We start from the raw sequence: 24592 nt of genomic DNA, 5'->3' as shown, positions 1-24592 counted from the left end.
ATCTCACAGAACCTTGTTTCCCATTAGAATTCAACTTCAGATTACAGTTGAATTCAAGCAGAAGCAACATGGCCTAGAGAATACAGCGCGGGCCTGGGAGTCCAGGAGCCGTACTGAGGGCACATCTCCTCCAAGAGGCTGTCTCTGACTAAACCCCACTTTCCTCTTCTCCCACTTCCTTCTGCGTCACCCCGACTTACTCCCTTTGTTCATCCCCCTTCCCAGGCCCACAGATTTGTAATTTATACATTATGTCTGCCTGCCCCCCTCTAGGTTGTGAGCTCGTTGTGGGCAGGGAATGTGTCTGTTAATTGTTGTACCACTCCCAAGTGCTTAGTACAATACTCTGTACACAGTAAGCGCTCAATAAATATTACGATTGAATGAATGAATGAACGAACAAACTCTGGGAAGTAATCGGTGTCATCACTTCCTCCTTTCATCTGCTTGAGCCGCTGCTGCCTTAGTGAGTCTTCATCTGTGTGAGGGTGGTAACACAGGTAAAGTTTTGGGTGTTACAGTCTTGAAAGAAAGTGGAAAAGTCCTGTTTTAGCCTATTCCAAAGTTGAAACAATTAGTACAGTGCTCTGCATACAGAAAGCACGCTATTGATTGAGGAGGCTCTCAGTGTCTCAGATGAGTGGAGTCCTTTACCCGAACCCTGTGTATGAGATCACAGAACTGCATGGCTATACTCTGTTTTGAGATTTGTGTTGACTTTATTCCTTGTTTAAAACAGAGGCCAGAAAAACCCTGTCAACATTTCAGGAACTTTTGTTTCTTATAATTTGAAATCCTTAGTGGCTGTAGTTGCAACTTCACAAATATGGTTCTTGCTGGATCCATTAGGAATACTGAATCAGTGTGATGTAGAGATTACTTTCATTAAAGCATGTAGAAATTTTGGCTTTTTAAGTACAGTAATGTAGGTAAAGGAACTCGATTAAAGCAACTTTTAGGGCTGCTTGGCCTAGATATAGGAAAGAAATTTGACACCAACTTAGCCTACAGAATGTACTTTCCACCTTTAATGACATAGCCAGACTTAACAATTTTTCTAGCAGAATTTCAAAAAGACAAACTTGTGCACAACATGGAAACAAAGTACATATTTCTTGTATAGAAACCATGTAATCCTATTTACCAGGTTTTGCAGGGGAGTTCATAGGAGTTCTTAAGACAAGAGTGTGGGTGTAGTTATTCTTTTTGAGCAATAACATTTTCATTTTGTTACTATAGTTCCTGATATTATATTTCTTGCATCAAAATTGGAAATACCACTGTTTTGCCATTTCTTTAAGAAATAGTTTAGTAGGAAATATTACATGGTTTCATACCGCTGCCCTAGAAGTTGACACATTACCCACTTTTAAACTGCAGTAAACCCATTTTTTTATCCTTGACAATGGTTATGAGTATTTTATCTCTCAGGTTGTTCATTCTCAGGCTCTTTTGCGGGCTCCTCCTCCCCCTCACATCCCCTTACTGTAGGGGTTCCTCAAGGGTCAGTTCTTGGTCCCCTTCTGTTCTCTATCTACACTCACTCCCTTGGTGAACTCATTCGCTCCCACGGCTTCAACTATCATCTCTATGCTGATGACACCCAAATCTACATCTCTGCCCCTGCTCTCCGTCCCTCCCTTCAGGCTCGTGTATCCTCCTGCCTTCAAGACATCTCCATCTGGGTGTCTCCCCGCCATCTAAAACTCAATATGTCCAAGACTATCTTTCCTCCCAAACCCTGCCCTCTCCCTGACTTTCCCATCACTGTTGACGGCATTACTATCCTTCCCGTCTCACAAACCCACAACCTTGGTGTCATCCTCAACTCTGCTCTCTCGTTCACCCCTCACATCCAATCCGTCACCAAAACCTGCCGGTCTCACCTCTGCAACATCACCAAGATCCGTCCTTTCCTCTCCATCCAGACCGCTACCCTACTGGTTCAATCTCTCATTCTATCCCGACTGGATTACTGCATCAGCCTCCTCTCTGATCTCCCATCCTCCTGTCTCTCCCCACTTCAATCTATACTTCATGCTGCTGCCCGGATCATCTTTGTGCAGAAACACTCTGGGCATGTTACTCCCCTCTTCAAAAATCTCCAGTGGCTACCAATCAACCTACGCATCAGGCAAAAACTCCTCACTCTCGCCTTCAAGGCTCTCCATCACCTCGCCCCCTCCTACCTCACCTCCCTTCTTTCCTTCTACAGCCCAGCCCGCACCTTCCACTCCTCTGCTGCTAGCCTCCTCACTGTGCCTCATTCTCACCTGTCCCGTCATCGACCCCCGGCCCACGTCCTCCCCCTGGCCTGGAATGCCCTCCCTCCTCACATCCGTCAAGCTAGCTCTCTTCCTCCCTTCAAAGCCCTACTGAGAGGCCTTCCCAGACTGAGCCCCCCATTCCTCTCCCCCTCCTCATCCCCACCACCCTACATCCTTCCCCTCCCCACAGCACCTGCATATATGTTCGTACAGATTTATTACTCTTTTTTATTTGTACATATTTACTATTCTGTTTTATTTTGTTTATATGTTTTGTTGTCTGTCTCCCCCTTCTAGACTTTGAGTCCGCTGTTGGGTAGGGACTGTCTCTATATGTTGCCAACTTGTACTTACCAAGCGCTTAGTACAGTGCTCTGCACACAGTAAGCACTCAATAAATACGATTGAATAAATGAATGAATAAGAACATGGATAATCTAAATAATCCAAAAGCTCCAATCAGCTAACCATTTCAGTCTCCTCTTCCTCCCATATTAACACTAGTAAAGGAGAAGAAAATGTATTTGAATTTCACCTTTTCTTTTCCTATTCATAGTTGGATTTGTTAATAAACACCAAAATGACAGTCGAAGACAGAGGAGAAGGGAGTGGATGACAGGACCACGAAGGAATAATTAGTCCCAGGCAACTGAAAAATAGTTTTATTATAATGGAATGATTAAATAACTTAAGAATTTCATATTTACCTGGGCAGCCATTGTGTCTTCATTCATTCAGTTGTATTTATTGAGTGCTTACTATGTGCAGAGCACTGTGCTAAGTGCTTAGAAAGTACAATTCAGCAATAGTGACAATCCCTGCCCATACCAGGCTTACAGTCTAGAAGGGGGGAGCCAGACATCAAAACAAGTAAACAGGCATCAACAAAAATAAATAGAATTATAGATATATACATAAGTACTGTGGGGCAGGGGGAGGGGGGAAGAGCAGAAGGAGCAAGGTAAGGTGATGTGGAAGGGAGGGGGTGCTGAGGAAAAGGAGGGGCTTAGTCTGGGAAGACCTCTTGGAGGAGGTGAGCCTTCAGGAGGTCTTTGAAGAGGGGAAGAGTGATTGTTTGAGGCGGGAAGTTGCTCCGGGCCAGAGGTAGGATGTGGGTGTCTTCTGTCTCTGATAGCTCCCAACCACTTACGTTAGTGCTCTGAAAACAGTAAGTGCTCAATAACTACTATTCATTCATTCAGTCATATTTATTGAGCACTAACCGTGTTCAGAGCACTGTACTAAGCACTTGTGAGAGTATAATACAATAAACAGACACATTCCCTGCCCACAATGAGCTTACAGTCTAAAGGGGGGAGGCAGACATAAATTGATTTAATTGTGTTATTCACTACTCATTTATAGTATGACATCACTCTTACAATTTAAGTGTGAATTGAGAACTGATCAGTCTATCTTCTGGCTCAAAACAGAAAATTGTTTACATCTATCACTTTTACCAATAATAGATTTCTCTTTTGCCTACTTTTAACAGGAGCCTGAAGAAGACAGTTACTTTGTTAAGTTCCTGTCATTGTCTGAAGTGAGAAAAGCAATCCACGTTGGAAACCTCACATTTAATGATGGAGCTGAAGTTGAAAAGCACTTGCTGGAAGATGTGATGAAGTCTGTCAAGCCGTGTTTAGTTAATATCATGAACAATTATAGGGTAAGAAAATAATTTTGTTTAGGATCTGAATCAAGGGCTTTCTGAAATGGCCCCTGACAGAAATCTCTGTACTTTGATTTGGAATTCCTCTTCTGTTGGCATTCCACTCTTTCTTCCTCTCCAAGAACAGACAGACAGTCCTTGGGATGGCTTGATTGACTGACTGCCAGGACAGATCTGTAGTGCCAACTTCAGTCGAGGGGTATGCAATTTAGCCAATGAGAGTAACAGATGAGGAAACCTTACAATTCTGAATAATCATCACCTGAACTTTTTGCATGATTGAAAAAGGAGAATTCTCTCCCATCCTAGACTTTTTTAATCATCTGTGCTTTTCAAAAGTTCTAAAATTAAAGCACAATCCAGTGTACAGGCTTCTTGTGCCAACTCCAGTTTTTCCACTGGTGGTTTTGGGTGCCACACTCTTATTTTGTGGATGCTATTTTGGCTGTTTTAGCATTTTCAGGAATCCTGGTTTTCTGAGCCTGTGCAACCAGCTCCTGGTCATTTTGAGCAGGTTGCACTCTCCCCCAGCATCTTGCCATTTCTGTGTCAGTAGTTATACAGGGAATTTATTGCACTGTTTAAAGTTCAGTGCTCTTTCGGTAAGTTCCCTGTGCAATGATAATCCACTACCCCCAGGTCTCTTCATTGGGCTTGTGTTCTTGCAAGACTTCATGTTAAACACATTGTGTATAAACCATTTCTTCAGGCTGTTCTTGAGCCAAAGCAGTTCACTTTGTGAGATGAAAGTTCCCTAATTTCCTAATAGCATTGGTGTTAAAATGTATGGGGAAAACCCATACATCGAGTGTACTGGCCCAACGTAGAAACCTATTGGAGTACTGAATTTATTAGTCCTCCATTTAACGTAAACAGCTTTAAAATATGCAGTCCTTTAAAGGTAAATAAAAATGAGTTTTACCCATTACATGTTCCTGTATCTTAAGTGCAGGCTTAGAATATATATTTTTGTCACCAGCTTTTGTTAATTTCACCCAGTTTATGTATTCAAGATGGGAGTTCCTAATTCCCCTTTTCCCATAAGCTTTTAGTCTGACCTTTAGTCCACACTACCGTCCTGCTACAACCCAGCCTGCACAGTTCTCTCCTCTAATGCTAACCTTCTCACTTTTCCTTGAGCTTGTCGTCTTCGCTGCTGTCCTCTCATCCACATCCTGCCTCTGGCCAGGAACACCCTCCCTCTATATCTGACAGATAACTACTCTCCCCTTCTTCAAAGCCGTACTGAAGGCACAACTCCTCCAATAGGCCTTCCGTGACTAAGCCCTCCTTTGCTCTTCCACCACTCCCTTCTGTGTTGCCCTGACTTGCTCCCTTTATTCATCCCTCCTCCCAGCTCCAGAGCACTTTTGTACATACCTGTAACTTATTTATATTAATGTCTGTCTCCCCCCCTCCTAGAATCTAAGCTCACTATGGACAGGGAATTCATTCATTCAGTCATATCTACTGAGGGCTTACTGTGTGCAGAGCACTGAACTACGCGCTTGGGAGAGTACAGTACAACAATATATAGACACATTATCTGCCCAAACAACGAGCTTACAGTCTAGAGAGGGGGAAATGTGTCTATGATATTGCACACTCTCAAGTGCTCAGTATAGTGCTCTCTGCATACAGTAAGTACTCAATAAATACAATTGACTGACTGACCAACTGAGTTGCACCATAAGAGGGTAATTTCAGGTATCTAACCCTGACAATTTGGAAAGCTACATCTCCAGTGAATAATTCAGGGAACCTAAATCAGAGGCATTTTTTTGTCAAAACTCAACACTCTAAATTTGTTCTTCAACGTGAGGACAGATGTCTATGCCTTGGCTGTGACCACAGAGTGACTGAGAGTATGTTTTTGTGAAAGAAGTGAGAATGTATGCAGTTGCTTTAAATGGAAACAATGAAGTAGAAAGTTCTGTTTCTTCTCTTTGTCCTCCTTCTCTTCCTCCCTCTCCCACAATAGTCTGCACATTCATTTATACAGCTGGAGTTTCCACCATCAGGGGAAATTATATTTTTGGCATGTTTGCCAGTGGTGGTGAACCACAGTGTACATGGAATAAGACCAGAATAACCAAGGTTGGCTTAAAATATTAATGCTCTTATGGTTCTGTTGATTTAAGATTCAATTTTAATTTGTTGTCAAAAGAGTACATGGTTTTGCACTTCAGGAGATATTAGAAATCAGTTTTCAGTACCAGATCAGTTTCAGTCTAATAAAACATCGAAACAGATTTATTTTGGTGGTGTGAGGATCCTTCACTGATTTTTGAAAATATGTGAGTGCTCATGTAAGCTAAGGTAGTATTCAGAATGCTTCTAGGGAATTTTCACTGGAAGGTGACCAGGAGGAGATAGGTTTACATTTTTTATTTTAGTGCTCTTAAAATATACTTGTTCTACTGGAAGCAAGAACTCAGGATGTTTGAAAGATCCACCTAAATGGGGCATCCTGGAGGTGGTGTTTCTGAAAATGCGGAGGGACATGGGTCATACTTGCAAAGTGGAAATTGTTTCAAGTAGGAGCGGCAGGGTGAATTACAGAATCATGAAGAAAAGGTGCTGGGTAGTCAGGTACCACATATCTGAACAGCTAAAGGCCCGGTACCTTCGCAAGTTCACCTGTGGACCTTTTTCTATTAGAACACTGCCACTTGCATGCTGTGTGATCTTGCATAAGTCACTTAACATTTCTTTGTGCGTTTTCTCAACTATGAAGTAGGGATTCATACCTGGTCTCTCTCCTACTTAGACTGTGAGCCCAATGTGGGACAGAGACTGTGTCCAACCTGTCCCCAGTGCTTAAAACAGTGCTTGATACATAGTGATGACATAACAAATACCATTAAAAAAAACATTTCCACTATGATTTTTGGCTTGAATATTGTTGGTTTTTTAATTATTATTTTTATGGTATCTGTAATGCACTTACTGTGTGTCAAGGACTATACTAAACACTGGGATAGATATAAGTTAATCAGTTATATTACATGTAGGTCTTTACTTTTGGTTTGTGCCTGATCTTGGCCATGTTTCTTGGGACCTACTGCTTGAGGTTTGATTTGGTCCTGTGTTCTTTGTAGGATCTGACCAGTATTTAACAATTACTAATTCTACTGGCTAATATTGTTCACTCCCTGCCCCCCTCCCCAGAGGAATAACATAGTTGTTGGGGGATGGGGGTGGCAGAAAAAGGCTCCTTTTCCCCCGGGTGAGTTTAATATTCTGAAGAGCAGGTGCTCTAACAGTATCCAAGTATAATCAGCAGAAGGATCTTGAGGCTGTTTTGTTCAGAAGCAAATATTGTTCCTGGTGCCAAGATATTTTGAAGGCTATTGAAATCTTGGAGTACGTCAGTGTTGAATGCTGCTGAGCTCCAAACCGTTATTTTTGAAAGGTTAAGTTGCCCGGGGGTAAGGCTTAGTTTGCTTAAAGAGTTCATCTAGTCAGGAAATTGTGGTTATAAAGTTACATAGCCCTGTCACATGTCATTCTACAGCTCATTAAATCTCAGCTAATTGCATCTTCAGGATTTAGGATCTTAATGGGCTCAGCTTCTTTAGCACATTGGAATTTAAAAATCCATATTATACTTTTAATTCTATGATATCAGAAAAGAAAGTATGGATTTGAAAATATTTGAGTTCTGGTAAAAGAAAACCTCAAAGTTTGAAAGGAAAATGCTTTTTCAGATGTACATGAGCATTATTTTATGTATTTTTTTCTCCTTGATCCTGATGGAATTCTGAGATTGAAAGCAAGACTAGATAAGCCTATGGTCAGTGTAATGTACATTTCAGAAAACTATAACAGTATTAAAAGGTATTCAGAGTTTGTTAAATTATTATGTAGTGATAGACCTTTTCCTGGTTATATTTTTTTCCACTGGCCTCCAATAGTATGATGCAAATGTCACAAATGATTTTCTTTTATTAAAGCAAAGTAGTTTCTTTTTGAGCTGCGGAAGTACCTAACTTTATCCTCAGTGAGAAATGCAATTTGTCTATGGGGAAAGGAATGGTTCAATTCAAAAGCAGCAATTACTATAAAGTATAGTCAGTTAACCTAAAGGTTTTCCTGATGTAATCAAGTTGCTAACCTCCTTGTACCTCTCTCCACCATATAATATGGGTAAGGATAACTTATTAGGCCAAACCAGGGGGAAGACCAAGTTACTCTTTTGCAAAAAATAATGTAAATTTGTTAACTAAAATGTACAATGAGTCCAAGACATAAGTATGACATTTAAGAATAAATACCATTATCATTAATATGAACATAAGTGTTGCTAAATTACTCCTCACTATATAATTGGTGATGCTGATGATGATAATAATTATAGTATTTAAGTGGTTACTATGTGTCAAGCACTATACAAAGCACTCGGATAGATACAAGATAATCAGGTCTCAAATGGGGCTCACAGTTTTTTTTTATAATGGCATTTATTAAGCGCTTACTATGTGCATAGCACTGTTCTAAGCGCTGGGGAGATTACAAGGTGATCAGGTTGTCCCATGGGGGGCTCATAGTCTTAATTCCCATTTTACAGAAGAGCTAACTGAGGCACAGAGAAGTTAAGTAACTTGCCCAAAGTCACACAGCTGACAAATCCAGTGCTTAGAACAGTACTTTGCACATAGTAAGCGTTTAACAAATGCCATCATTATTAATTGGTGGAGCCAAGATTTGAACCCATGACCTCTGACTCCTAAGCCAGTTTTCTTTCCCCTGAGCCACACTGCTTCTCTAAGCAGTCTAAGTAGTCTAACAGTCTAAGTAGGAAGGAGAACAGGTATTGAATCCCCATTTTGCAGATGAGGAAACTGAGGCACAGAGAAGTTAAGTGACCTGCCCAAGGTCACACAGGAGACAAGTGGCAGACCTGAGATTAGAACCCAAATCTGCTGGCCCCCAGGCCTGTGCTGGTTCTACAGAAGTGAATAGGAGCTGGAGGGGCCAGTGGGAGAATCTTTTTCTTTAAAGATCATGTCAAATGGTGTGCTCAGAGGTACTTGCTTCAATGTTATAATAATAATAATAATGGCATTTATTAAGCACTTACTATGTGCAAAACACTCTTCTAAGCACTGGGGAGGTTACAAGGTGATCAGGTTGTCCCACGGGGGGCTCACAGTCTTAATCCCCATTTTACAGATGAGGTAACTGAGGCACAGAGAAGTTAAGTGACTTGCCCAAAGTCACACAGCTGACAATTGGTGGAGCCGGGATTTAAACCCCTGACCTCTGATTCTAAAGCCCATTATCTTTCCACTGAGCCACGCTGCTTCCCCATGGTTATGGTTATGCTGAACTGTTCTATTAGTCTGTCGCATGTTGCCATGGAAGATGTATCATTTGGTTACCTGGAGGCATTAAGCTGATTGCCACCCCTTAGTTCCTTAACTAACCTTTTAAATAATTATGAACATATCTTGAAATTCACAAAGAACATTGCTGAGGTAGACAGAGGAAGTTTCATTCATTCAATGGTATTTATTGAATGCTTACTGTGTGCAGAGCACTGTACTAAGTACTTGGGAGAGTACAATATAACAGTAATATTCGACATACTGCCTATAGTCTAACCTAAAAGAATAAAGGCTAAATATATGCTTTGGGAAAGTCTGGTTGTGGACCATTCCATCTAGAGAAACTCTGAAAAAGAAGTTCCCAATTCAGGAAGCTTATGCTGTCTGAGGGAGACAGAGAGTAAAGAATGATGGAAACAACAAATTGAGAATCATGAATCCCTTTTGCTCCCACGGAAATATCTTCTCCTGTTGCTGTAACCCTAGCTGATCTCAGATAGGCCTTGGAGGCCATATGGGAACTCATAAATAATCCAAATGCGGAAAAAAAACATTCTTCCCCATGAGAGATTATAGTTGTAGGTGAGGATGGAGCCAGTGAAACCACCACCTAGGAAACAAAGATTTAACTTTGAAGAACAAGAAGTGAAAGCATAATGTCTCAGTAGAATATGTTACTTTTAATGTTAATGTTTAATCTTACAAGTTGCTGTTAGATGGCTCATAATGAGCTCTCACTCTTCCCTATTTCTTTGAACTGAAAGTGGGCCCCAGTCATGTATGACTAATGAGAGTGGAGCAGATCGTGAATTGTTCGTTTCTCCAGAATGTTTGCCATGAAGGCAGTCTTTCAGCACTCTCCCTGCTACTTATCCTTGCTCTCCTCACACATCCCTCTCCTCACTTCATCCTCAGTGAGAAATGCAATTCATCTGTTGGGAAAGGAATGGTACAGTTCGAAAGCAGCAATTACTACAAGTATAGTCAGTTATCCTGAAGGTTTTCCTGATTTAAGTGGCTCTAGACACTTCAGCCTGTTCATCTCACTTCTTTAACTTCATCACAGGGCGTGGCTTAGTGGAAAGAGCATGGGCTTGGGAGTCAGAGGACATGGGTTCTAATCCTGGCTCTGCCACTTGTCTGCTGTGTGACCTTGGGCAAGCCACTAAACTTCTCTCTGTCTCAGTTACCTCATCTGTAAAGTGGGGATTAAGACTGTGAGCCCCACGTAGGACAAGCTGATTACCTTGTATCTATCTCAGAGCTTAGAACAGTGCTTGGGGCATAGTAGGGACTTAAATGCCATTATTCTTATTCTTATTCTTATTCTTATTATTATTATTATCTCTCTCACCAATGACCTTTTGATCACACCCTCCCTCCTTCTTGGAACTCCCTCACCCTTCACATCCCATGGACCACTGCTCTCCCCATCTTCAGAGCTCTCCTAAAATCACATTTACTCAAGACAGCCTTCTCTGCTTAATCCCTCATCTCCACATCCTATTTCCCTCCCTACTGTGTTACCAACATACTTCATTCCTCACCCACTAATCATTTGGTACTCTGTTGCTTTCTCCCACCTGCAATTTATTTTTGGTGTCTGTCTCCCCCACTTGATTGTACGTTCCCTGAGGGTGGGGACAGTTTCTACTTCCTCCCAAAAGCTAAATTCAGTGTTTGGCCCAGAGAAAGTGCTTAATAAATGCTATTGATTGACTGAAACCTTAATGGAGTAGAAATGAATAGATCTGAAAACCAGGCAAGAATGTTGGGCTGCACAAGTGGTAATTTCATAGAACTGGAAGACCCATTAAACCTAAGCCCCTGCTTCCAAGCAAGTGAGTTACTGAACTACCCAAAGCAGGCGATTGTGTCCCTAATTCAGAGCCAGAATTAGAACCCAGGTCCTCTGATTCCCAAGTCAGTGCTCTTTCCACTAGGCTATGTTGCTCCTCTGAGAACTTTAATGTGAGCCAGAAAGAGAAGCAGAAATATTCAGTGCTAAGGAAGGAAGGAGAGTGAATGATATTATCATACGTTTTGCATATTGTGGGTAGCTGAAAATTACTCAGGAAGAACATATTAAAATCCTGATTGTATGAATACCAGGCAATTTTGTCAGCTTGCTTTACTTGAAAAGAAATAAAGGAAGGGGAAAAGGGCTAGTATCCTTTTTAGAAACCATTTGGAGTTTTTGTTGTACAAAAGATCTCAACACACTGTGTGAGAATTGTTCTTGGCTCTGTGTGCAGCCTCATTTTCTAAATATGGGACTTGTTTAGATGTAGTATTCTCCTCTTCTGTTTATAGAATCCTTGGAAGTTCCCTGAATGTCCACTTGTGTTCGAGAATGACTTAGGGACCAAGAACTGAGAATCTACCAACTCTATTTTACTCTCCCAAGCAGTTAGTACTATGCTCTGCATACAGTAAGTGCGCGATAAATACCATTCATTGATTGATCGAAAGGACTCAAAGCCTATCTGTTTCTTGTGACTCCCTCTGTTGCTGAGTTTGCCACCAAAACAACTCCCGTTCTGTCCCGAGCTTGGGGCTTTGGACACCTGTCAGTGTGTGTTATGTGTCCCACAAAACTAGGGCTGTGAGTTGCCTATTTTAAATGGGGTTGCCCATATATTACCTTGTACCATTTTCCTGGAACGATCTATTGGGAAATGTTGAGGGCAGGGATCATGTTTACCAACTCTTTACTATTACACTCTCCCAAGAGCTTAGTACAGTGCTCTGAAAATAGTAAGTGCTCAGTAAGTAACAATTGATTGACTGACAATAGGGCTTCTGGTGTTGGGAGGAATGTGGGTCCCGGTTAGCCCAAACGTAGTAGGAAGCAGTGTATATAGAGCCACAGGCCTGGGCATCAGAAGGATCTGGGTTCTAAGCCTAGCTCTGCCACTTGTCTGCTGTGAGACCTTGGGCAAGTCATTTAAGTTCTCTGTGCCTCAGTTCTCTCATCTGTAAAATGGGGATAAAGACTATGTGTCCCATGTGGAATTCGGACTGTGTTCAGCCTGATTTGCTTGTATTCATTCATTCATTCATTCAATTGTATTTACTGAGTGCTTACTGGATTCAAAGCACTATAGTAAGCTCTTGGGAGAATACAATATAACAATGAATAGGCACATTCCCTGCCCACAACTAGCTTACAGTCTAGAGGGAGAGACAGACATTAGTATGAATAAATAAATAACAGATATAGACATAAATGCTGTGGGGATGGCTGGGGTAGGGGGATGAATAAAAGCAAATCAGGGTGATGCAGAAGGGAGTGGGAGAAGAGGAATGGAGGGGTTAGTTAGGGAAGGCCTCTTGGAGGAGATATGCCTTCAGTAAGGCTCTGAAGCCAGGGAGAGTAATTGTCTCCTGGTTATGAAGTGGGAGGGCATTCCAGGCCAGATACAGGATATGGGTGAGAAGTCAGCGGCAAGATAAACGAGATCAAAGTACGGTGAGAAGGTTAGCATTAAAGGAGTAAAGTGTGCGGGCTGGGTTGTAGTAGGAGAGTTGTGAGGTGAGGTAAGAGGGGACAAGGTGATTGAGTGCTTTAAAGCCACTGGTGAGGAGTTTCTTTTTGATGTGGAGGTGAATGGGAAGCCACTAGAGGTTCTTGAGGAGTGGGGAAATGTGGCGTGTACGTTTTTGTAGAAAAATGATCCAGGCAGCAAGAGTGAAGTATGGAGTGGTGTGAGGAGAGACAGGAGGCAGGGAGATGAACAAGAAGACTGATACAGTAATCAAGCCAGGATAGGATAATTGCCTGGATGGAGAGGAAAGAGTGGATTTTAACAATGTTGTGAAGGTGGAACTGACATGGTTTAGTGACCGATTGCTATGTGGGTTAAATGGGAGAAAGGAGTCAAGGATAAGGCCAAGGTTACGGGCTTGTGAGATAGGATGAATGGTGGTGCCATCTACAGTGATGGGAAAGTCGGCGGAGGGACAGGGTTTGGGTGGGAGGATAAATTCTGTTTTTGTCATGATGTTTGAAGTGATGGGAGGACATCCAAGCAGAGATGTCTTGAAGGCAGGAGGAAATGCGAGACTGTAGAGAGGGAAAGAGATCAGGGCTGGAGATGTAGATTTGGGTATCATCTGCATAGAAATCTACTCCAGCGCTTAGTATAGTGGTTGACACATGGTAAGCACTTAAATGGCTTTAAAAAAACCAAACCAAACACATAAAAAAATGCACTATACTCTGCTGGAACTCCAAAACAACATAATTCAGCCTTTCCCACTTGGTGATGCATTCATTCATTCAATCGTATTTATTAAGCACCTACTGTGTGCAGAGCACTTTAATAAGCACTTGGGAAGTACAAGTCGGCAACATGTAGAGACGGTCCCTACCCAACAACGGGCACACAGTCTAGAAGGGGAAGACAGACAACAAAGCAAAACATGTAGACAGGTGTCAAAACCATCAGAATAAATAGAATTATAGCTATATGCACATCATTAATAAAATAGAGTAGTAAATATGTACAAGTAAAATAAATAGAATAATAAATATGTACAAATATATACAAGTGCTGTGGGGAGGGGAAGGAGCTAGGGCGAGGGGGGCAATGGGGCAGGAAGGAGGAGAGAAAAAAGGGCTCAGTCTGGGAAGGCCTCCTGGAGGAGGTGAGCTCTCAGTAGGGCTTTGAAGGGAGGAAGAGAGCTAGTTTGGCGGATGTGTGGAGGGAGGGCATTCCAGGCCAGGGGAAGGACGTGGGCCAGGAGTCGATGGCGGGACAGGCGAGAACGAGGCAAAGTAAGGCGGTTAGCGGCAGAGGAGCGGAGGGTGTGGGCTGGGCTGTAGAAGAGAAGGGAGGTGAGGTAGGAGGGTGCAAGGTGATGGAGAGCCTTGAAGCCGAGAGTGAGCAGTTTTTGCTTGATGCTTGTCACTTGCATGTCTGCTGCCATTCCCTCTCCAGTGAGACTTTCAAGTCAGATGTTCTTAGCAATCCTGAGCCAAACAAAATGAGCACCAAAATGATATCCGAATGGCATGATAGCTGTGGTGTTCCTAAGTTCTTAGAAGCAAGGTATCTATTGGGAGTCTTGGTTTTTGGAAAGTTCATGTCCTTTAGGACTTTGTGAATGTTCATTTCTGTCTCACAAGCTCCTTGAGGTTGCTGTAGCAATTACAGCCCAGACCTGGTCCTCTGTTTGTTCTCTCAGCTGAACTGCTCCGGAATGAAGAGGCGAAGAAATTATTTGCTGCTTTGAAGGAGGAAGAGTTTAAATTTTGGCTCTGGGTTTTTTTGGTTTTGTTTTGTTTTTGTGGTTTTGGGTTTTTTTTTTTTTTGTCTTCCTTTTAAAGAAACAGAAGCCCTGGACCAACCCCACAACTAGAGCAACTTGTAGTTTGTTCATACTGCAGCTGCTGATGATCAGATGTCCTGTGTTGGTGAAAAAACAGGGATTTGGGAGATTCTTTGACAGTTTGGTTTCCATCAGTTGATTGGAAAGGCACTATATAAGTCAGAATGGGTTTTTCTGTGGCATTCGTTAAGTTCTTACTAAGCACCGGGGTAGATAGAAAATAATCAGTTTGGACACAGTCCCTGTCCCAAATAGAGCTCACAGTCTTAATCCCCATTTTACAGATGAGGTAACAGACACAGAAAAGTTAAATGACTTGCCCAAGGACACACATAAGACAAACATAGAGCTGGAATTAGAACCCAGGTCCTCTGACTCCCAGGCCCACGCTCTTTCCACTAACCCACACTGTTTCCCACAATGGTTGAGGACACAGGGCACTTTTGTAGTTCCAACTCCTTTGCAGGATTCTTGCAAGTCAGACTCTGAGTGGACAGCATTGTAGTGGATATGTGGAATTTCCTTTTTTAATTGTGGTATTAATCATGGGATTTAGTGAGCACTTACGAGGTGCCACCTGCTGGAGTAGATACCAGTTTATCAAATTTGAACTCCTGTTGTCCTCAATCCTCCTCCAATTAATCTTCACCCTCACCCAAGAAGAATGTGTGTTTTCTTCTTTGGGACACTTACAATGAAGAAAAACCACAGACTGCCTTCCGATGCCTGAATTTTTTTTTAATGGTATTTAAGTGCTTTTTATGTGCCAGGCACTGTACTAAGCACTGGTGTAGATATAAACTAATCAATTTGGACACAGTCCATGTCCCACATGGGGCTTGCAGTCTTAATCCCCATTTTTCAGGTGGGGTAACTGAGGCACAGAGAAGTAAAATGACTTGCCCAAGGCCACAAGCAGACAAGTGGCAGAGCTGGTATTAGAACTCAAGTCCTTCTGACTCCCAGGTCCATGCTCTCTATCCATTAGGCCAAGAGTGGCCTAATGGAATGGCCAAAAAACCTGATTGACCACAGCCTGCTGTGAGAGGGTTGTAGTGGAAAAAGAACAACTATTGAATGCAATACTCATATGCTGTGTTAAGACTGAGCACCTTATCTTCCTTCCCAAACCCTGTCCTCTCCCTGACTTTCCCGTCACTGTGGACGGCACTACCATCCTTCCTGTCTCACAAACCTGCAACCTTGATGTCATAAATTCAGACTCTGGATCGAATCCAGACCTGGAGTCTAACTGGGCTATCGGGGGTGTGCTGCATTTGCTACTCACAGCGTTTTTTTCCCCCCTTACTTTAACTGCAGTCAGTCAAATTTCTGGCCCTTGCATATGGAGTTTGCAGGAGCAGCTTCTGTACTCGAGGTGAATACCTTTAGCAACCTACATGCTGCTTTCCCAAGTACAGCAATCCCATACTGGCCCAACAAGGAATTTGGCAGTACCTCTTGGAGGGAGGGGAGGGGAGAGGAGGGGGAAAGGGAAGGTGTGGTGGCCATTGTGAGGGCTATTTCATTGTCAGTATTTTAGGGAGTATGATGGTGGTCCTGCCCTTGCCATTTCTAAAATGGCTATTCCACTGTTGTGATGAGAACCAAAGGACCCATGTGTTTCTATCCCTGAAACTGCCCTTACGAACTCTCTGGGAGACAGTCAGTCAGTCATATTTATTGAGTGTTTACTGTGTGCAGAGCTATGTACTAAGCGTTTGGGAGAGTACAGTATAAAAATATAACAGATTTCCTGACCACAATCACCTTATAGTCTAGAGGGACTTGGAATTTAATCCTGGCTTCACTCTTTGCTTGCTGTGTGACTTTGGGTAAATAAGTTACCTCATCTTTAAAATGGGGGTGAAATAACTGTTCCCTCTTAGACTGTGAGCCCCATGTGGAACAGGGACATGTCTGATCTACTTATAGATTAGAGCTACAATCTGAGCTCCCCACAGTCACCCCTCCCCCTTCTCCATCCCCCTGGCTCTCAACCCTCTCCTCTACTTTCCCATCCTTCCCAGCAGTATCTTCAGATGAGATCTCCTCCCTCCTCTCAAGTGCCACCCCATCATCTGTGCTTCGGACCCCATTCCCTCTCATTTTATAAAAACTCTCACCCCTTCCCTCCTCCCCTCCTTAACTTCCATTTTCAACCACTCACTCTCCAATGGTTTCTTCCCCTCTGCCTTCAAACATGCCCACATCTCCCCCATCCTGAAAAAGCCCTCTCTTGACCCCACTGTCCCTTCCAGTTATCGCCCTATCTCCCTCCTACCCTCCCATTACAAACTTCTAGAAAGAGTCGTCTACACTCGCTGCCTCAAATTCCCTAACTCCAACTCTCTCCTAGACCCCCTCCAATCTGGCTTCCGTCCCCTCCACTCCACCAAAACTGCCCTCTCAAAGGTCACCAATGACCTTCTTGCCAAATCCAGTGGCTCCTACTCTATGCTAATCCTCCTCGACCTCTCAACTGCCTTTGACACTGTGGACCATCCCCTTCTCCTCAACACATTAGCCAACCTTGGCTTCACGGAGCCTACCCTCTCCTGCTTCTCCTCATCTCTCTGGCCATACATTCTTGGTCTCCTTTGTGGGCTCCTCCTCCCACTCCTATCCTCTTACTGTAAGGGTTCCTCAAGGGTCAGTTCTTGGTTCCCTTCTGTTCTCCATCTATACACTGTATTCAGCGCTTAGTACAGTGCTCTGCACACAGTAAGCACTCAATAAATACGATTGAATGAATGAATACTCACTCCCTTGGTGAACTCATTCATTCCCATGGCTTCAACTATCATCTCTATGCAGATGACACCCAAATTTGCATCTCCTCCCCTGTGCTCTCTCCCTCCCTCCAGGTTGGTATCTCCTCCTGCCTTCAGGACATTTCCACCTGGATGTCCGCCTGCTACCTAAAAACATGTCCAAGACTGAGCTCCTTATCTTCCCTCCCAAACCCTGTCCTCTCCCTGACTTTCCCGCCACTGTGGACAGCACTACCATCCTTCCTGTCTCACAAGCCCATAACCTTGGTGTCATCCTTGACTCCACTCTCTCATTCACCCCACACATCCAATACGTTACCAAAACCTGCTGTTTTCACCTCCACAACATTGCCAAGATCTCTGCCCTTTCCTCTCCATCCAAACCACTACCTTGTTGGTTCAATCTCTCATCCTATCCTGACTGACTGGATTACTGCATCAGCCTCCTTTCTGATCTCCCATCCTCCTATCTCTCCCCGCTTCAGTCTATTCTTCACTCTGCTGCCTGGACTATCTTGCTACAGAAACGCTCTGGGCATGTTACTCCCCTCCTCAAAAATCTCCAGTAGTTGCTTATCAACCATCCTATGAAGCAAAAACTCCTCACTGTTGGCTTCAAAGCTCTCCATCACCTTGCCCCCTCCTACATCACCTCCCTTCTCTCCTTCTACAGCCCAGCCCACACACTCCACTCCTCTGCCGCTAACCTCCTCACTGTGCCTTATTCTCACCTGTCCCGCCATCGACCCCTGGCCCACATCCTACCCCTGGCCCACATCCTACCCCTGGCCCACATCCTACCCCTGGCCCACATCCTACCCCAGGCCTGGAATGCCCTCCCTCCACACATCTGCCAAACTAGTCCTCTTTCTCCCTTCAAAGCCCTTCTGAGAGCTCACCACCTCCAGGAGGCCTTCCCAGATTGAGCCCCCCTTTTCCTCTGCTCCTCCTCCCCTCCCCATCGCCCCCCTCCCAAAGCACTGTGTATATTTATACATATTTATTACTCTATTATTGATGTGTATATAGCTATAATTCTATTTATTCTGATGGTATTGACATCTGTCCACTTGTTTTGTTGTCTATCTCCCCCTTCTAGACTGTGAGCCCATTGCTGGGTAGAGATTGTCTATATATGTTGCGGATTTGTACTTTCCAAGCGCTTAGTACAGTGCTGTGCACACAGTAAGCACTCAATAAATATGACTGAATAAATGAATGAATGAATATTGTAACAACCCCAGTGCTTAGTACACTGCTTGGCGCAAAGGGTTGAACAAATTCCACTATCACTATTATTTTCTAAACTGTTCTCTGTGTCTGGTCTCCTAGAGGAACATCCTGTAGTAGTAATAGCATTTATTATATTATAATAATAATAATAATTGTGGTATTTAAGTGCTTACTATGTGCCAGGCATTGTACTAAGCACCGCGGTGGATACATGCAAGTTGGGCTGGACATAGTCCATGTCCCACATAGGGCTCACAGTCTTATTTACCAATGAGGTAACTGAGGTCCAGAGAAATGAAGTGACTTACCCAAGGTCACACAGCAGGCAAGTATCAGATTGTGTCTGTTTATTGTTATATTATACTCTCCCAAGCACTTAGTTCAGTGCTCTGCCCACAGTAAGTGCTCAATTAATATGACTGAATGAATGAGTCAGTATTAGAACCCAGGTCCTTCTGACTCCCAGGCCCGTGCTCTATCCACTAGCCCGTGCCACTTCTCTGGATTACATGTTTACTATGTACACAGCACTACTAAGTAATGTTTCCCAACTGAATGAAAAACCAGAGAGTTTCTCCATATTTAACCACTGTGCTACAGCCCACTATTTGGGAAGTCCTCAGGTGAGTGTGTGGCATAATCCCTGTGCTGCTCTATGAATGATTCTTATGCCTTTAAGGGAATCTGTTCTAAGGGATTACTCTTACCATTTGGCAACCACTGCTAAGTGGACTAGCCATCTTTACTGCCTTGCATCTGTGACATTGGAAGGAGTGCAAAGTTAGATCAGTGTCAATTTAATTCAACGCTTTTAACTGAGGTGAGCCCTCCTGAGAGCTCACCTCCTCCAGGAGGCCTGAGCCCCCTCCTTCCTCTCCCCCTCCTCCCCCTCCCCATCCCCTCCGCCTTACCTCCTTCCCCTCCCCACAGCACCTGTATATATGTATATATGTTTGTATGTATTTATTACTCTATTTGTTTTATTTGTACATATTTATTCTATTTATTTTATTTTGTTAATATGTTTTGTTGTCTGTCTCCCTCTTCTAGACTGTGAGCCCACTGTTGGGTAGGGACCGTCTCTATATGTTGCCAACTTGTACTTCCCAAGCGCTTAGTACAGTGCTCTGCACACAGTAAGCGCTCAATAAATACGATTGAATGAATGAAGAATTCAAAGATACATTTTGATTTCATTAAAGTGAGAATGCAGTGTGGAGTGGTGCTAGTTCATCCCTAGGTGGATTTGGAATCTGTCATCCTAAAGTATCCTTCACTGTACCTTCAGGCATGACCTCAGCACTGACATACCCCAGGCCAGGGAGGACACACCTCTCTCTCGGAACTGCATGTCAAGGGAGGGGGCTGACTTGCTCTTAGGCAGTTCCCGGCTCATTAAAGTCTCATTACTGAGGGGAGGATATGAAGCCATTCTGCTGTAGTGGGGGGGGGGGAGTGGTGCAAAAGTAGCACATGGTGGAATGGGAAGTAGAACTAAAATTTGTCAGGGAATGAGTTGTGCGGGGAGTGAAGTGCGCAGCCATAATGCATGTATCTTTGGAGTCAGAAGTCATGGGTTCAAATCCCGGCTCCACCAATTGTCAGCTGTGTGACTTTGGGCAAGTCACTTAACTTCTCTGTGCCTCAATTCTCTAATCTGTAAAATGGGGATTAAGACTGTGAGCCCCCTGTGGGACAACCTGATCACCTTGTAACCTCCCCAGTGCTTAGAACACTGCTTTGCACATAGTAAGTGCTTAATAATGCCATCATTATTATCATTATTATTATTATTAAGATTATTATTACCACCAGAACAATAGAGCGTTGGGTTGCCTTTCATGTGGGAGTGGCCTCTGTCAATATCGTCAGCACGGCCTAATGGCTAGAGTAGGGGCCTAGGCATCAGAGGGTCATGGGTTCTAATCCTGGCTCTGCCACTTCTCTGCTGTGTGATCTTAATTTATCTGTGCCTCAGTTCCCTCATCTGTAAAATGGGGATTAAGACAGTGAGCTCTAAGTGGGACAGGGTTTGTGTCCAACCCAATTATCTTGTATCTGCCCCAGTGCTTAGAACAGTGCTTGGCACTTGGTAACAAATACCATAATTATAATTATTATTATCACAAATCCTCAGAGTGGGATTTGGTGGGTTGGCTGGAACAAAAGCTATCCAATTTCTATAGAAAGGATTCTTTTTTCTCCCTTTAGTTCTTAAAATTATAGTACTGGGGTACAGTTGAGGGGAAGCTGGCTTCATTTTATTCGATTGACAAATGATTGTGCCAGTAAATCTAATGTAATAGAGTTGGGATTCCCAAAAATTTTGCTTTCCTGGCAGATTCAATTGGTAGAGGGAAAGATAGGCAGGTGGAGGTGGGCTTTTTCTAAACCTATGCCACACTCCCTCCTTTCCATCTTTTCCCATTTCCTTAGAGTTTAAGGGAAAATATAGCACCTCCTAAGAACAACACAGCATATAAGTGAGTATTATTTCATTCAATAGTTGTTCTTTTTCTACTACAATCTTCTCACAGCAGGCTGTGGTCAGTCAGGTTTTCTGGCCATTCCAACCTCAAATACCAAGAGCCAGCCAGCCTTTCCAGCCCAAAGACCATGCAAGCCTGATGGATGGAAAAACACTAGCCAGGAGCTTCCAGGAAGGGTTAATGCTTGCTCCTGTATCTGTACCCAGACCATTTCTCAGACAGCAAGAACACCACCGACCCCTGAACCGCACTTTGTTTTTTCAGCTACTTCGCTTTCAAGGCATGTAAGAATCCCTCTCTGCCAGGCTGGGTTTTGCTGAAATGAATTCTCAACGGCAAATTTGGGGGAAAACTTCCTGATACATCATGTAGAAATAAACAGTCATGACAAGCCAGAATGCTCCAGCAGAAACCAAATAGGTATCAGTGTTTGGACAAAAGTATGGAATCTGTGGTAGTGGAGTGAGAAAATAAAGCTTCCTAATAATAGTTTCCCCAATTTCGCATCTGTACTGGGTTTTGGGTGTTTTGTTTTGTTTTGTTTTTTTTGGTCAGTGAACAGGAGAGTGTTCAGAACTAAGAAAGCTAGCAGCCAACTGCGAACCCCATGCAGCCTGGAATAGCTTAGGCTGCTGTTCAATCATTTCCCCAAACAGGAAACCACAAAAAGTTAGAGATTAAGGTCACTAGATCATTGGGAAAAGAGCATAAGTTTGTCTGCAAAGTATTATGATGTACTGTAAATGGGCCAGGCTAAGAGCATAAATCTCTCTTCTAAAAGTGCAACAACAAAATTCAGGCCCACTTGCAAAATGCATGATTTGCTTTCCTAGGAAACAAAGGGATGGAAATGATTTCCTGTGGTGTTTCTGTAATTTTCCAAACAAGCAGCAGAACAGTTGGGAAAATGGCCATGATGGTCTTGGTCTTTTCTGCCTATTAATGATAATAATAATAATAATAATGATGGTATTTGTTCAGTGCATACTATGTGCCAAGCACTGTTCTAAGTACTGGGGTGGATACAAGGTAATCAGGTTGTCCCATGTGGGGCTCACAGTCTTAATCCCCATTTTACAGATGAGGTAACTGAGGCACAGAGAAGTTAAGTGACTTGCCCAAAGTCACACAGCTGAGAAGTGGTGGAGCTGGGATTAGAACCCACGATCGTTGACTCCCAAACCCAGGGTCTTTCCACTAAGCCGTGCTTCTTCTTGCTATTACCAACACTTATTCCTAAAGCTCGAGGTCAGATCTGTAATTGGCTCATGTGATTTATTTTTGGTTGCCTGTTGCATTTCTGCTGTTGATATGCAAAATTTGTGAAAATGACCTCACCTTAATCGTGAATATTAACCCTTTAGTGAAGATAATGATGAATTTATAGTAGTACTGGAATTCTGTACTGGGCTCTAATCTCCTCCAAGGCCAAACCCCCTCCTCTGGTAGTAAATTAGGTGTTTAGGAAGGCCCAGTCACTCCCTCAAGCCACTAGGGGAACATCTATATATCTTGAGGCAATGCTGGAGAAAGTGGTAGGGGGAGGGCCAGAGGACAAAGTGCATTATGGGTGGGGGGGCTTCATTCCCTTTGTGTTGTTCTTCTTTTAACAGCCTGAGGAAAGGCGAAGCAGGAAGGGCAAGCTGTTGTATCTGAATAGGGGAGGGAAGGGTGACTGGTCCATAAGGGAATTTTCCTAAAGTGACAGGATTTGGGGACCTAATCAAACCATCAATGACTTTAAACCACACACACCCACTGGCAGCCCATAGGCAGCCCTAATCTAGTCTGGACTGTAAACTCGCATTAGGCAGGGAATGTGTCAGTTTATTGTTATATTGTACTTTCCTAAGCGCTTAGTACAGTGCTCTGCATGCAGTAAGTGCTCAATAAATACTATTCAATAAATAAATGAATCTGGCAGCCCAGTACAGTTTCCACAGCTGGGATCTGCAAATCCAGATAATTGATTTCTCAGGTGAGTAGGGTACAAGTATGTGAACTTATACTCAGAGACCCTGTGACCAGTTCTTGGCACTATCCAGCCATGGGATGCCTCCAGCTGTCTGGCCATCCCAGGGAATCTGCTCACCCTGGGGTGCGTTTGAGGGAGCTGGACTGAACCATTACTACCTGAAGCATCATGGCGTAGTGGATACAGTATGGACCTGGGAGTAAGAAGGTCATGGGTTCTAATTCCAGCTCTGCCACTTGTCTGCTGTATGACCTTGGGCAAGTCACTTCATTTCTCTGGGCTCAGGTACCTCATCTGTAAAATGGGCATTGAGACTGTGAGCCACACATGGGACAGGGATTGTGTCCAACCTGATTTACTTGTATCCACCCTAGCACTTAATACAGAGCCTGGCACATAGCAGGCATTTAACAAATACCATTCATTCATTCAATTGTATTTATTGAGCACTTACTGTGTGCAGAGCACTGTACTAAGCACTTGGGAAGTACAGGTTGGCAACATATAGAGACGGCCCCTACCCAACAGTGGGCTCACAGTCTAGAAGGGGGAGAAAGACAATAAAACAAAACATATTAGCAAAATAAAATAAATAGAATAAGTGTGTACAAATAAAATAGAGTAATAAATACGTACAAACATATACATATATACAGGTGCTGTGGGGAGGGGAAGGAGGTAAGGGGGGGGGAGGGGGAGGAGAGGGAGAGGAAGGAGGGGGCTCAGTCTGGAAAGGCCTCCTGGAGGAGGTGAGCTCTCAGTAGGGCTTTGAAGGGAGGAAGAGAGCTAGCTTGGCGGATATGTGGAGGGAGGGCATTCCAGGCCAGGTGGATGACGTGAGCCGGGGGTCGACGGCGGGACAGGTGAGAACGAGGCACAGTGAGGAGGTTAGCAGCAGAGGAGCGGAGGGTGCGGACTGGGCTGTAGAAGGAGAGAAGGGAGGTGAGGTAGAAGGGAGGTGAGGTAGGAGGGGGCGAGGTGATGGAGAGTCTTGAAGCCGAGGGTGAGGAGTTTTTGCCTGATGCGTAGGTTGATTGGTAGCCACTGGAGATTTTTGAGGAGGGGAGTAACATGCCCAGAGCATTTCTGCACAAGGACGATCTGGGCAGCGGCGTGAAGTATGGATCGAAGTGGGGAGAGACAGGAGGATGGGAGATCGGAGAGGAGGCTGATGCAGTGGAGAGGAGGCTGATGCAGTAGAGAGGAGGCTGATGCAGTATTATTATTACATAATAATAATCATAACAGTAGCATTCGTTAAACACTATGTGTCAAACACTGAACTAAGCAAGAGGGATAGATATTGTTATTATTACACGGGGTGGTACTGAGACAGTTCGGTTGGACCCAGAGGGGGGAAGTGTAGTGGAGCCATCCAGAGACCCATTTTCCTGGCACTGAGGTGCCATTTTATTGCAGCCCTTGTAGCAGTTAAAAGCCGAGAAAGAGTATCACTCTCCCTCTTGCCAAGCTTACCCTCGCTCTTTTATTTCATTCATTCCTTCCTTCATTCAGTCA

The 24592-nt window shown here is 43.6% G+C and overlaps 1 protein-coding gene across 2 annotated transcripts in view; it reads left to right on the top strand.

Moving 5' to 3' along the window:
• The window catches only part of CPVL (carboxypeptidase vitellogenic like), a 120755-nt gene that overhangs the window by 66907 nt on the left and 29256 nt on the right, over positions 1-24592 (top strand). For both annotated transcript variants that reach the window (XM_038768805.1, XM_038768813.1), the window contains exon 11: positions 3763-3936. In XM_038768805.1, the coding sequence (XP_038624733.1) occupies positions 3763-3936 (174 nt within the window). The remainder of the gene's footprint in view (positions 1-3762; positions 3937-24592) is intronic.

The sequence above is a fragment of the Tachyglossus aculeatus genome, chromosome 2 (assembly GCF_015852505.1).
Source record: "Tachyglossus aculeatus isolate mTacAcu1 chromosome 2, mTacAcu1.pri, whole genome shotgun sequence".
Taxonomy (NCBI): domain Eukaryota; kingdom Metazoa; phylum Chordata; class Mammalia; order Monotremata; family Tachyglossidae; genus Tachyglossus; species Tachyglossus aculeatus.
This window is presented reverse-complemented; position numbering and strand designations above follow the sequence as displayed.